General features: G+C 44.3%; 1 protein-coding gene across 2 annotated transcripts in view; it reads right to left on the bottom strand.

The window, feature by feature from the left end:
* The window catches only part of XPO1 (exportin 1), a 34,611-nt gene extending 20,036 nt beyond the window's left edge, over positions 1-14,575 (bottom strand). The window contains exons 1-5 of one of the 2 annotated variants that reach the window (XM_058019745.1): positions 14,435-14,575; positions 13,809-13,864; positions 10,133-10,264; positions 6,410-6,511; positions 2,539-2,611 (exon numbers count right to left, since the gene is read on the bottom strand). In XM_058019745.1, the coding sequence (XP_057875728.1) occupies positions 2,539-2,611; positions 6,410-6,511; positions 10,133-10,258 (301 nt within the window). In that variant the 5' untranslated portion in view covers positions 10,259-10,264; positions 13,809-13,864; positions 14,435-14,575. Of the gene's footprint in view, positions 1-2,538; positions 2,612-6,409; positions 6,512-10,132; positions 10,265-13,171; positions 13,190-13,808; positions 13,865-14,434 lie in introns of those variants that run through there. The other variant, XM_058019746.1, reaches the window with a different exon arrangement.
* Between the last annotated feature and the right edge of the window lie 849 nt (positions 14,576-15,424).

Raw genomic sequence — 15,424 nt, 5'->3', positions numbered from 1 at the left:
ACCTCTGGCTAACCTCACAGCCCAACAAGTCATTCTGATCTACAACTTGCTAAAAACCAAAACAAAAAACCTGTAAGAAAGTTACAGTTCATGCTCTGTAATTAGCAACATTGCTTTATTTCTACCAACAAGTTTCAGGGAAGTCATTTCAAAACCTTTTTTTATTCACTGACCATTTAATTCAGATTTGCTCTTGAGTTTAACTCTTAATCACTGCTGTTGCTACTGTGGTTTCCTCATAAATGCATTTAGCTTCCTCTTCACCAACAGCAAGATCTGTCAGCTGTATTTACTACACAAACCAAGCAGGCATGCAGAAGACATGTTTTATAAATTATGATATAAGGTAAAACTGATTTGAAACCTGCATGGTTTGCATGCACTAAGCATTCCATTGTACCCTGAGTTTCAGTTTCCTGCACACACATTCCAATAGTTACACTTCAAACAGGAAAATCCTGTCAACCAAAGTATGGCTGGAGTCAAGGAAACCTCAATTTAACCAGCACTGCTATCTCCCAGGTAATCAAGCCACCTGAATGAGCTCTGGAGCAGCTCTTTTGTACCAGCCAGTCTCATCAGCCAAATAAGAAAAATTTTAAAAACAACTACCACAGACCAGATCAAACTGGATTAGAGATGAAACAGATTCTCCCTCCTACACCACTGAGGCCAAGCTGGATAAAATGCCACGGTACAGAAAATACATTTGGTTCCTCTTCTACCACACAAGTGAAAGCCACTAACCCAGTTTCCCCAGAACAGGATGAAAGTCATTTTTACAATTTTAGTTTGCCTCTGTTAAAGGGAAAACGTTTTCAAAACTGAACAAACAACACACCTTTGTTATTATAAAGGATTTTTTTATTTCCTCTGGAGCTTTCATAGATATATGTCAGCAAAAGTAAGAAAAGGATACCTCAAGATGACTGCACACCTACAGACAGTAACTTTATTTTGCCTTGTAACAAACAGAGTTATTGCATTTTCTGAGATGGCAGGAACCACTCAACAGCCCGGTCACTGCTGGAGATAAAATGACCCAAAGCACAGCCAGCAGCACCTCATCCCTCCACCACTGCTTCTCAGCTCTCCTATGCTTTAAGAGCATGAATTTTAAGTCTGAATTCCTGAAGTACATCCTGCATTTGGCACCTGTTCCACTTAGGTCCATCCTGTGACATCTGTTCTACATCTCCCTCCACCACTGGGCAATACTCCGGACTCCTCTTCCTCCTGCTCTGCTCCCACAGCCAAAACTGTAGGACAACAACTTCCAAATGCTGAAACCAAGTGCTCACAGTCAGGGATGTAACAAGATCTGACTGAGCTGAGACACTCCAGTACTGAAAAGCACAAAGAACACTTAACTTTAGCTAACTAAGGTGCTCTTTCAGTTTCTCAAAAGGGCACAGCTGTGTCTGAGCCTTAGCTAAAGCTGCTCCCTAGAAACCTCCAACAGCAGCATGAATGGAAACTTCACTTTCAGTTTTACTTTCAAAGGCAGATACCCTTTGCCAACCCATAGCTGGAAGGGAAGGGGGAAAGTTGAGAAGAGGAACAAGCACAAAAATGTAAAAGTCTCTCTCTGTGCATTTGTTTTCATCAGCGCTCCAAATTCTGGTTTCATTAATACAGTTTCAGAAGCTAAGCACTGGCAGTAAAAATTTAAAGCATGTCTCAGCATGGTTGATAAAAGCTCTCAGCAGAACACAGAAATATGGAACTTTTCATTAGTTCCAAGACCAGCTTTTAGAAAAAAGCCAAGTATAGAAGAGTGACAGGATTTAACATCAAGAATTGGAAGTGGTTGTACTTAATGTTTTGAAGTCCAAGTTGTGATGATGACAGGCAGCCATGTGAAAAGCACAAACCCTGCACCACAGGGGTACCCCCATTTACTGCAGCCAATGTCTAAAGTCAGCTACACTGCAAGCTACAGGGGAGGGGAAACCCATAAACTAAACACAGAATTGATTTACAGACTTCCAGCATTGATGGGAGACTGCTGTAATTGGTGCAGGGTAGGGTAAGCCCCAATCTGCCTGTTACACACTTCATTAATTAAACCCAAATGCACAGCACCTCCCTGCTTAATGAGTGACCATCAACAGGTGAGACAGTCCATTTACTTAGTGTTTCCATTTAAAAATCATTCTAACTGCACACAATTTCCAAATAATAACACAAACCTACACAAGGTAACAAGTGGGCCACATAGTCTGCTTGAGGCTGCACACAAAGCTTCCAGAGGGTGAGGAAAACAAAACCTCCTGTGCCAAGGACAGGGAATGAAAATCTCTACCCCAATGCCAGTGGCCCACCTCGTAAGTTTCAAAACTATCAGTGACACCTTTTCCACAAAGCTGCAGAATTTCAGCTGCTCACCAACCCACTGAGATCACTATCACAAAAGTGAAAGATGTGGTTTATCATTCAAGATACCATAACACATGACAGAATGCTACTTAGGGACTGACAGTGTAAATCTCAGTTAATACACAAAGTTCTGAGGAAAAGACAAAAGTCACTCCCTACCTTCGCACTGGTTCCTTGGAAGAATCTTCCATCTTGTTTTTATCACATTTTCCAAGATTTGCAGTCCATAATACTGAAATTGGAGAAGAACAAAATGTGAGTACGTTACTGTAGGACTGACTAACTTGCAGGACTCTCATTCAATCAGACATTCACACTTAACATCTAAGACTTCAAGATTCTTAAACTAACAATTTTATTAAATATATGTCTAGTCACCCATTTACTGAGGTTTCATGCATCATATTTTCTTGTTTTATTCTTGGCTATACTAAGTCCTGCTGTTTGATCATGCTCACACCAGGAGGGGGGAAAAGCAATAATGAAAAGCCCTCTGGCAGACAATTTTGGCTATCTGGAAAAGCAGCAGCCAGATGTGAATTGGTATCACAAATGACTGCTCCTAAGTTTGAGTATTAACACAACCAGGCTCCTAAAATATTTAGCAGCTTGGATGGTGGCTCAAGCTTCCTACTGTTCCTCTAAGAGCTGCAAAAAAAAAAAAAAATCTTGTCTTAGCATCACATGGCCTGACACTGGCACTTTCTAGAGAAATTCTCTCCCAAACTTCACTGGTGTGTTACTTTAGGAACAGCAAGACAACCCACAGGTTTATTTAATTTCAATCCCCACCCCAATATGGCAGCTATTGCTAATATTTAAAGATGAACTTTTGTGCTCAGTCAAAGAACAATAAAAACGTGAATAAGCTCTTGGAAATCATTTTACCTTTCAGGAATTCCTTCCTATGTTCTTACCCAAACCATTAACGTTGCAAATGGCCATTCCCTCTGCCCATTTGTCCCTACTGCCAACTCACAGTAACAGGGAAAGAAGTTTGTCATGGTACAACCAAAAAAACTTTAATATGTAAAACCCCATTAGCATGAATAGACAGGAGACAAAAGGGGATGAGGAGTTTTGCATTTACTTTATCTACAATGGATTAGGAAGAAAAAAAAAAAAAAAATCAATGCCTGAAAGGTAAACTCAAGTTTTCACAGTTCCAAGTTTGGCTGAGAATAAGAGTTCCTCTTTAAACTGGTTAGTTGTTACACAAAGTAGGATCATTAGCATTTCCACCAAAGGGATCATCCAGACTTCAGTTTAATTAAAAATACACAATGTAGACTGTCCCAAGCTACATTGTACTGAAAGAGCAGTTTTGCTGGTCTCATCTTAGCATAACCTACATCCCTCTGCTTCCCTATCTGATCCCAGTCCCAGGAGATTTCAGGTGCACATCCTGCAGCTGCAAAATGTTCTGTCCCCTACCAAAACCCTGGGCACCAAGAGAAATTATAAATTACAGAAAGTTGGAAGGGTATTTTTATTGCCTCCATGGTCAGCAGCATAAGCTTATCTACTAGATTTTAACCTGAAAAATTGATTTGATTACTTGACATAAAAGCTAAATGAAATCAAGGGGATTTACATGTAGGAAAACATGCAAAAATATTCTTAAGCAAAATGCTCCACAGGAATTGATTCCAGCCACTGCTAAAAATTTACAGACACCATCTGCAAGTGATCCAGGCTCATGATACAAAACATACTTACAAAAGCTCCTAACAATGTTGACAGTATGAATTTTTCTATCAGACAGTGCTAAACTTTCCTGAAGCACATCTAAACTCTAGTGAAATTTCTATGTTCTACAGGCACATACATTAATTTTTCAGCTATCAACTAACTAGAAATGCTCATTTCCTCCCAAACTTTTTTCCACAAGGGAACTTATTTAGCTTTTACACCAGAATAGCAAGTCTACATTCATTTTAACAAATACTAGATGACCAAATGAAACTTAAATGAAAAACCTAACAACTGACTAAGGACAGACCTCATCTTCAATGGGTTTTTCCCTAAGTGAGAATTTCCTGGAGTCAAAGAAAAGGACAGACACCTCTAGCAATCTGCCACACCTGGCCCTCATTACCTGCTCAAACATCTCATTTGGGTTCATGGACCTTCAGCTGTTCATGCTGCAAAGGTTTCCACTCCTTTTGTGCCTTCAGTTCTGCCCTCTGCAGTGCCTTGTTCACTTCTTCCTCAGTCCCAAAAAACTCCTTTTCCCTGACACTGAACAGCAGCAGCAGTAAAATCCCTGTGTACAACCCTCACCTGCACATCCTTCTGCCACACCTCACTGCAGCCCCAACATCCTGCAGGGGGCCTTTGGGGTTCTTACTTTGTTTGATTTATTTAATGGTTCCAATTACTCTAACTTCTCTGACTAATGAGGAACACCACTCCCAAAAAAGTCACTGATACCAATTACAAGTCCTGCCTTTTAATCAACTACTGCAACAGCACATGTGGATACATCTCATCTATGTGTAACAAAGAAGCTTTTCAAAAACTACTTTGCTCTTGGTTTGTTAATTGTCTACCACTAGTAGTTATGAAGATGAGGGACAGGCAACAGCAAAACACTCAAAAAAACCCAGCATGAAATGATCCCTGTGGTAGAAATTTCTATGGCACCCTTATTACTTATTTTATGCACCGAATCCCTTTCCCTCCCACCTCCCAAGAAACAAAAACAATTGATGAACAGAATTCAGTTAAAGGGAATCAAAAGGGTAGACCTTGTGGAGGCCTGCCGTCAAAGCCTAGCTGTGTCAGTTGCACAGGAAGACACCCCTTTTCTTCCTATTACAAGCAATCAACATAATGGAACATTATGATTAATATCAGGTAGTGTTAACAGCTTTAATTAAAGAAAAAATATGATTGCATAAAAGCCAAATGCCATAGTGCATAAATTTAGCACCAAATCATTTGCAATTTATGTAAATTGAAGAATTCTTTACCTGTTGCTTTCTTTCTGTTCCTCTAATCATCTCATTTTTCACAAGACAAATTTGAGTTTTTAAAAATACTGTTGATAAATCAACTTAAACATTAGTAATGTCTGTCAGTATAAAAAGCAAAGTTTACCAGGCAAGCAAACAGGCAAACACTGTTACTTAAAGGTGCTTAAAAGGTATTACTTTGAGGAAGTTCTTTAAACTGCTTTCCCCTCAACTTCAGAGAGCAATGAAAAAAAAAATATGAACTGCTTTATGAATCCCACATGATTTCAGAAACCATCCAAACATAATTTTTTCTGTTTGAACACAGTATGTATCCAGCAGAAAAACATGCATGTCAGTTATTTGAGATAATAATCATCAAGTTTAAGACAGTGAAAACACATTTTGCTCATCTTTTTGGCTCAAACTTCACAAGTCTTAGGTACAGTATTTCAAATTGCAGAAAAAGCCCTGAGTGCTGCCCATTTTAGCCTCTACCATGATGGATGGATTTCCAACAGCAGTAAAAAGCAAATGTGTTCTGCATAGCAGCAAAGAACTGATGTACTACAAACTTTGGGGTGCTTAACCTTTATTGATTGCCCAAAACCTTGGCCTAATGAGGTTTGTTTTGTCTTTAACACACCTAGGGACAAATTTTCTCCTCAGTTACGTGCACGTGGCTTTCATTATGATCACACACAGCCAGGCACTTACCCAAGGACAAAATGTGGCTCTAGGAGACTTTTCATTACTCAGATTTATATAGACACAACACCAATCTTGGGAACTGGCAAAATGCTATTGTGTGCCTTGAGAAAAATTCTGTGTATCCAATTTAGCTCATCCTCAAAAAAAAAAGGGGGAGAGGGAAAAACTCTTGGCAATGCAAAATGAGGTCTGAATATTTTTTTTTCATTTACAGTTCTTGCTTAAAGCAATCTTTGCGAACAAGACAATCAAAAAATATGGTTTGAATCAAGAAAATCTATGGCTAAAAATGAGATACCTTCCTCAAAGTTTATGAATGGAAGAAAGAGGAAAACCAAATAAATAAAAGTTGATTTGCTTACTTTGGTATTCATGTTCTGAGAGAACTCCAAAATTGTATCAACTCTTGTCCATGCATCAGGATGTTCTTTTAAGTGAGTCAACACTTCTTGTGCCATTCTTTGCTGAAAAGAAAAAGTTGATTTGAAAAAAGTATTTAGATTATTTAAGAAGTTATATACTGTCACTGAAGACATCACTATGTAACACTCCATTTCAATTACTTATCTAAGAGTTATGCAGAACTCAACCAGCAGCAACAAGTCCCTTAAGCCTCCTCCTGTGACAGCTCAAGTTCAGTAACAACCAAACTCCAAAAGCCAATTGATGCAGGACAGTAATTCCTCATTTCCACTCTTCCATCCTGAATGATTCATCCAGACCAGCAAACATGCAGGAACAGCACACATGGTGGGGAAAACCTACTAGGGAATGAAGTTCTCTCCCCTTCCACAAAGCCTTCTAGATAAAACTTTATTCTAGGACACCCAAACTTTCCAGTTCCAGTGGAAACACACAAAGTGCCAGGCTCCAGGAACACCGTTTTGTGCTGCACAACTGTTGATTTTATTTTGAAGAACCACAGAGCAGAGTATTAGAGGGATCCCTGGTGTACCTAACAACCTACAAAACCCTTATAAAAACCTGCTGGCAGGAGGAAGGGAGCTGGTCACACTAATGCTTTGCTCTTCCTTGGGACTGACATTATCAATTACTGTCCTAGTAATGTCCTGTGGTTTCTTGAAAACCTCATCTGAAGCAATTACACACTGAAATGGCTGAATTCATTTTAGCTATCCCTTACAAAAGCCTGCATGACCTCAGGAATTCTTAGGGAGCCCAAGTGATGTCAGCCATTTCCAGAAGTGCCATGTACTGACAAATCTTGCTGCGAACTGTACTCCCTGCAAGCACCAGGCACTGCCTCAGCAACGAGGTGGGCATTTCACAACACAACTAACACAACTTAATTCATTGTTTCACAGCCCTGTAGAGCCAACTGGACAGTTACAGAGCAGTTAAAGCTTTGCTCTAGGATTAACTTCAACAGTTAGAACTCACTACAGCCATGCAGCTTCTAGTCTCATCCATACCTGAGCTAATCAGCAACTGGAGTAAGAAAACTTGTATTTTCAGCAACTTAGAAACCCAATCAAGACCCCATATATATATATATAATATAACAAACTGACAAATTTGGCATGTGATTTACAAAATAAAATTGGAGGTCTCAACAGAAAAGGGCAAGGAAGTCTAAACTACCTGTACAACACCACTTGCACCCCTACTTGATATAATTGAGCACAGTGGAGCAACTGGACCAGCAAGTGCCTGCAGATCTGATATGGACAAGTACCACACAAATATTCTGTTTAAGACCACAACCAGCACAGCCCTATTGTTCCAGTGTGACATCAGAGCTAAAAAAAAAAAAAAACCAAACAGAAAAACCAGCACTTTTAATACATTTTAGTTTTAAAAGGGAAGGAATAACTGTTTACATCTGCAAGTGTGTTTTTTTATTGGCCTCATGTTCTGTTTGCTTCTAATACTGGTGACATATCCCAGGATCAAATTTCAACACCAACAAAACACAGTCCATATCCTTCTCCCAGGGCTGAGGTTTGCTCTCATACCCACAAACCCCTTTTGTGGACATCAGACCTTGCAGTTTCATAAACAGCACAAATTCAGTAATAATGGTTAATCAAGAACAAAGCTTTATCATGTTGCTGGTACCAAAAAGGAATTTGCAAATAATCCTTCTGGACATGTGAAGATCTATGTGAATATCTAACAAATCAATGGAATTGAGAGGCTGGGATGAGTCCAGGTAAACGTTTATGAGTTGCATGAAATCTCCTTAGTCATGTGTTGCACTGGGGCAGGGACATTCTTTCTTTTCAGAAAAGTATACCCAAAAAAGCTGAGAAAAAAAAAATTCAAATCTCCAGGACAGAAAATAGCTTCTTTCTTGCCTAACACAGATGAGCAGATAACAGTTTTGCAAGCAGAGAGAAGAACTAAGCAGAAGGAGGAGGCAGGTGAATCTGGAAGCAAGTTCAGCACAGGCCATTCAGGTTGCATTCTAAACCTGTTTTACCCTGACATTACCCTGACCTGTTCCAGGAAAACCACTGGTAATCTCTCAATTTTAATATTCAGTTTCCTCAACTGCTATTATTCCTGTCACCCTTCAGTAAAGGACTTGAGCTGTCAGACTCCACTGAGAATCATTTTTTCCTGCTTTTTTCTTAACTCCTTGGAAGAGGAAAAAGCTCAGACTCCCTAAAATGTCTCCAATTTGGAAAGGTACTAAAATAGCTGCCCGAAGTTTCATTGAGGTGACACATGTAAGTAAATGTATTTAAACAAGTTCATATCATAACTTACTTTTGCCAGTTGAACACCACCTCTTAAATTTTTGCATCCTATTGCATTGATTTTCTAAATACTGGGGAGTTTTCCCAGCTGTTTTAAGTGAAGCAACTTCTCACAATGCCAGAACAATGGCAATTTGATCCTTGTATTTAGTGTTAATCCTTTATTTTCCCTACAAACCTTCCCAACTTTTTCAGCTCTTTTCAAACCAAACATCATTATAAGCATCACCTGTTTTGCAGGCAGTAAAAGATCACAAAACAAGTGCTACAGATGTCCATACTTCTAAGACAAGAGCTACAAAGAGTTTTCTGTCATTCTTAAGCACTTAAAAAATTACAGCAAGTAACTATTTGAATTTAGGACACCCAAAATGCAAATATTTCAAAAAACAACAAGGTATTTCAAAACCTATTGGAATTCACATTAGTAATCTTTACAAAAGCTTTTTTTTCCTCTAAAGAGATACACAAAGCAAGTATATGCAAGTATATCATTGTTTATTCTAACAGCTGGAAAGAATAGAAAAGCATCAGCTACTTTGTCCCATTTAATTCACTTATTGTTGTGCAAGACTATCTTAGTAAGAGATGCCTGACACTGGAACTCCCAATTTGTTGAGCCTGAACAATTAAATCTGCCAGGAGAGGAACTATGCCAACATCCTTTGTAGCAATACTTGCCCTCAACATTTAAGTCTCATTTCCAAAGAGGTTCAAGACACAGATTAAAAAAAGCAATACAAGATTCACTTTCAAGGCAATATATGCAAACACACAAATGCACAGTCCTCCCATTTCAACTTAATATTTCACAATCTGCACTAAGTCCAAAGGAATGAATGCAAGAAGAACCTGTGCAACTGTAATGGAAAATAAAAAAACCCAGACACAAGAAAAGAACAAACTCTTCTATTAAATATGCATGACATGCTTCTTTACAAATACAAACACAGTAATATAATCACAAAGATTTTTCTTTTAAAGACAATTCTTCAGTGAAGCAAACATCACATTTATGGCTTTACAATCCTGTCCATAACAAGTAACAGGTAGCTCAGACCTTCCTGAAGAACTGAGTCAGGAAAGGGGAGCTGCACCAAGTGTCCTCACCAATCACATTTGCTAATAATAATTTTCAACATCTGAAGGCAAGCTAGAAATGAACACACACCAGATAAACATTTCTCCAAGAGTCATTTCAATGTGAATTCACATTCCACGTGACTGCCAGTGATATTCCAGTCACTAGCTCAGTAAATTCACCAATATTACTAATTGTTCCTGCAGTTAATTGATTTTGCTCAGCTGATTTGCTGTAAGGTTAAACATGGTCAAAAAATGCATGTTCCAAGTCCACCTTACCTGTGCACCTTCTCCATGGTACAGGCAGTTCACCACATTGTCCAAGAGATTGATATCCAGTTTCTGGTTAAAATCCAGCAGCTGACGAGCTGCATGGTCTGCTAACATTGTCATAATTGCTGGCATAGATTACTGCAAAATAAAGTTTAAAAAATTGATCAGTTAGTAAGAAATTATTATCAGCTGCAAAGCAAGCGCTTCAACTTATCTCATTTGTCTCATTGAAACAAGATGCTTCTGTTAGCAGCAGCAGATAACACTGCCTACAACACTGCTTTGATTGTGGGGCACATAACAGGACAAACTTTTCTTTTTCCTGAAAAATTCACCCATCACTACCCCAGCTCAACTCTCAGGGTGTTCAGCAGGTAAAACACACAGGGACAGCCTGAGCAGAGGATGGGCTGTGCCACCAGCACCCTGGGGCTCCTTTCACAGCAGCTATCACCCCCACATGTCTGCTGGCCGTGTCACTACAACCAAAACCCAGACTGGCAACCTCAGCCAGTATCGAGTTCCCAAGGCCAACATGCACATTCAGAAGATTCAGTTCCAAAAGCTTTTAAACACTTGGGTATGGAGGTGAAACGTGATCTACACACACAGCAAGAAATTAGCCACAGGGCATTTTTTAAATTGTTGGGAAAAAAAAAGAAAACCACCTTACAAGTTAACCACATCCAAGTAAAAAATTACCACTGAAACTAAGTTGACTGAAGGCACTTTGAGACCACGAAGCACAGGGACTGTTAAATCAGCAGGCTGCTCTGTGTGCCATGTGAGATCACTCCAAACTGAAATGGAATTCAACTGGAGGTTTCAGGTCCCCTAAACCCAGGGACACAGCATTCACTCTTTGTCCCAGATAGAGCAGCCCTGATATTATGCAAAGGGAGTCAGGTGGGGTGTGTGAGATTCTTCATCAGCCAGAGACTGGTGCAAGATAAAGACATTTGTGAAAAGCAGGAAAACAAGCCAGAAGCCACTGAATTTCTGATGGTAAGTTACACTCTACCTTTTTCACACCACCCTGCCTTCCCTACACTGAAACCCCTATTAATCAAGTTTATTACCCTGTTCTCACAGAAAATGGCAACTCTAACCCATATTCCCACCCTGCCATCTACAGCACCTGTGTGCCACTCACCCTCCTCTCTAAACCCTGCAAACCTACAGATCCCACATGAAACTGCTCCTTCACAAGTCTGGGAAGAGCAAGATCAATCAGAAAGTTACAGCAGAGCCATCGGCATTCTCAGAAAGATACAACCTGAAACTCTTCCAGGAACACACCCCATAAAGTCAGATGTGCTCTCACTAAATAACTCGTGTGCAAGGAAGAGTTCGTTTCATGCTTTACCTATTCAAGTCATGCTCAAAAGTACAGAGCAAGACAAACCTGTGCCTCAACCCCAGTAATTACTAATTAAGTGAAAGTTTTACTGCAGCATCCAGACAAGGAAAATCTTTTGTTGGGAAATGTGCATTTGCAAGTAGTGTCAAGGAACTTCTGTTACTTCTATATATAAAAATAACTTCAAGCCCAAATAGTGTAATTGCATTTTCAACTCGAAAACTCAGTATTACTACACTAACACAGCCATTTTAAGGGGTTCATCTCAATATCCAGGAAAATCTTTTTACAACACATTCCTGCAAAACCAAGAGAAAATAAACATCAAGAAGGGAACAAAATAAATTTATAGTAATAGTCCATGTCTATTCTTCTCTCCTTCAACTCCTGATGTTCTCAAAACTGTGATGTTAACTCAGGAAGCAAGAAACAGCAGCAGAAAAGGCTGACTTCATTCTTCATTTCATTCTTTTGGCTCAGGAGGACGCAGAGAATGTCACCTGGCGAATGAGGGGCAGTGAGCAGCAGCCCTGGAAGGAACCTGCACCCACGGAGAGGCTCAGAGCAGTCAGCGCTCCAGGCACGCCCCTTTTTGTCCACATCTGGCCTCCATGGCTGAGCCGGGAGAGCGGTTCCCAAACTACAACAAACGCCGTGCACTCAGGTAGGGCCATTCATTGCAGACATGAGCCTCTTTCGGTGCTCTTCAGGCCACCCCGAGGGCGCCAAGGAGGAGCAGCGTGACCGAGAGAAGTTATTCAACACATGGGAGCAGAAAGGAAATGTTTTGAATAGGGCCCTTCGCCACTCCCAGCATTATCTCCACAATGACCTACCTACCTCGGCAGCCGAAACGCAGAAATGGCGGCTTTGTGGCCAGCAGCACCTGCAACCAACCCCATCTCCCACTGCTAACCCTGTACCCACATGGAGCTCGTAATCTCTGATTTACTGTACTCCTACACTCTGCCCTCCCCCATCGGCCTCAGCTCCGGAACAGATTTAAGCCTCGGCTCCACTAATCAGTCCCTCAATAAATGGGCTAACAGAAACAAAAAAGTTAAAAAAATAAAAATAAAAGCCAAACTATTAAAAAATCTGAACTACAACACAGCAAGAATGTGACATCTACCGAAGGTCAAAAGAACTGCATTTACAGCACTGTTTACACAGTTATCCCAACTCTCGATGACCCTGGACCTTTAACACAACAGTTAGCTTGTTGTGGTACACCCGATTCATTTTGGCATGTAGCACACAGCAATAGCAGCAGGCACTTAATAGTAAGAGACGTTGAGCATTTACCATGAATCCTACAGCACCTTTAACCCCAAATATTTAAAGCTCATTGGGGGCAGCGACTAAAATAAAAAGCAAACCCACCCTGGGAGAGTCACTGTGTCCCATTTCCAAGCACGCAATGCAAATGAATTTCCTCCCTCTTCCAAGGAATTAGCTGCATCACTTGTAAATCCCACCCAGGAGGGCTGAGCGCCTCTGAAACGCAGCGCACGACAAACGCGTCCGCATCACGCTGCACACACCACCAGCAATGGCAACGAAACCGCCCCTTCCCTGCGCTCCTTCACACACGCACACGTGAAGGAGAAGGACGAGACGGATTAAGCAACATCTGCCCGGCACCTCAGAGCGTTCATTTTCGGCTGGAAATAACTCACACCCACCACCCAGTGCCGCGGCCCTTCCCCGGCTCCTGCCGCAGCGCCCCGGCGGGCGGGCAGCGCCCCGGCTCCGGGCACCGCTCCGGCTGCGGCTCGGGCCGGCAGGGCCCCGGTGCCCGGCGGGGAGCGGGCCCGGGCGGTGGGTCGGGCGGGCCGGGGCCCTGCGGAGCGCGGTGGCCCCGCAGCCCCTCCCTCCTCCTCCTCCTCCTCCTCCCCTGGGCTCCAGCCCTGCGCTCTATACAGGGCTCCCCACGTGATCCAGGCGGACGTTTCAATACTGCTGCACAGACACACACACAAAAAAATATTTCTGGAAACTTCCACTCCTAATAATTTACAGATTATGTGGCCGGGTTTGCCCGTGCCCGATCCCAGCCCGCCCGGCCCCCTCCTAACGAAGAGCATCCCCCGCAGCATCCGTGCCTGCGCTCGGCCAGGCCGGGGATGCTCGTACCCCGAACCCCATCCGAGCGCACCCCCGGCCCTCAGGGCTTCTCCACAAGCTCCATCACATCCCTCCGGGCACAGGCCGGGCTCTGGGGCCCCCTGCACGGGCACATCCCCCGTTCTGCCCCTCAAAACACCCTCCCTCTGCCCCCTCGGCGCTGCCCATCGCGACCCCCCCACAGCCCCGGCTTACCTAGGGGTTTCTCACAGCCTCTTCCTTCAGAAAGTAGGGGCGAGCGAGCCAAGTTTCTAACCACCACACGCCACGAGAAAAAAAAATAAAAAAAAAAAAAGGAAAATAAAAAAAGACCACCAAAAATAACCCCTTCCCAAAAAAAAAAAAAAAAAAAAAAAAAAAAAAAAAAAAAAAAGAAGAAAAAAAGGACCACGGAAGGAGAAGAAAAAATTCAGCACGGAAGGAGGGAAAAATCCACCACGTTAGCAGGTGGGGGGGAAGGCGAGCGCTCCCTGCTCGGCAGTGGGTCGGGGTTAGTGGCGCCACTCCTCCCCTCGCAGCGTGCCCGGCCTGGCTGCACCAGGAGCCCGCAGCGGCCCCCGGGGCTCCGCGCTCGGCTCCGCGCCTTCCCCTCAGCCCCGGGAAAGCGGCCGGCGCGGCGCTCCGGCCTCGCTAGTGCGGGGGGATCTACCCGGCTGCGCCTCCCGCGCCGCCCAGGCCCGGCCCCACCGGCTCTCGCTGCCCCTGCGGCTGCCGCCCTCCCCACCCGGCGCTCAGTTCGCCCCCATTCCCGCCGCCCCCCCCGCGGCTCGCACTAAACTTCGCCCCCTCAGCTACGGGTCCCCTACGAGCAGGTCACACACGCGGCGGCAGCGACGGGGACTGAGCGCGGCGCGTCTCCCCCTCCTAATGCCACAGGCTCGGAACCGGCTCAAACCGGTTCAGACTGGGAGATTCCATCTCGGTTTAGTTTTCAGCCCATGGCGCCGCGGAGCGTTTGGAAACCTCGGGGGCCCCGCCCAGCCGCCGCTTCCATTGGCCCTGGGATGTGCCGCCGCGAAGGCGGCCTCCACGCTGATTGGTCGGGCGGGCTGTCAATCCGCTGCGCGCTTCGGATGGGCGGGGAGAGCGAGAGGCGGCGGGGGGGTGAACTGAGGGGATCCGCCCCCTCTCCAGCAGCGCTTTGCGCGCTAAGGGGGGGGCCGCCGCTCTCCGATAGGCCGAGACGCGCTGTCACTCAGAGAGACCCTGCCTCCCTGCTCGTAAAGCGCGGGCGCAGGCCTAGCCGCGCTCTCATTGGCTTGCAGCGGTGGCGGCGTGACGCGCGCGCCAGAGCGCGGCTTTTGGGGCTGCGGCGGGAGGGGGCGGGAAAGGCGCGGCCGTTGGGCGCCCCTGGGCGCGTGCCTGGGGCGCAATGGCGGGAGCGGGGCGGGTGGTCCGTGAGGGGAAGGGGCTCGAGGGGCTGATCCCTGTGAGAGGAAGGGGTTTTGGGGGTCTCTCCCCTCAGTGAGGTGAGGGGGTTTTGGGGGTCTCTCCCCTCAGTGAGGTGAGGGGGTTTTGGGGGTCTCTCCCCTCAGTGAGGGGAAGGGGTTTGGGGGTGCCGGCCCATGAGGATAGGAGGTTCTAACACCCTCCCGTTCACGCTGAGGCATTGCTTCTGAGGGAGATGGGGACGCCCTCTGTGTGGGGGCTGTGTAGAAATGGCGGGCATTACCCCACAGGTGTCTCTCTCTGGGAGGGAGTGGGGTGGAGCAGGATATCTCAGCTATACAGTGGGCCCTGTGAGCAGCAGGAGCCCCAGCCCTCGGTGGGTGCTTGCTGTGCCTTACCCCAGCAGTGCTGTGCTCTCCACC

Source organism: Melospiza georgiana, chromosome 3 (genome assembly GCF_028018845.1).
Source record: "Melospiza georgiana isolate bMelGeo1 chromosome 3, bMelGeo1.pri, whole genome shotgun sequence".
Taxonomy (NCBI): domain Eukaryota; kingdom Metazoa; phylum Chordata; class Aves; order Passeriformes; family Passerellidae; genus Melospiza; species Melospiza georgiana.
Note: the sequence above shows the minus strand (reverse complement) of the source record. Positions and strands in the feature narration are given on the sequence as shown.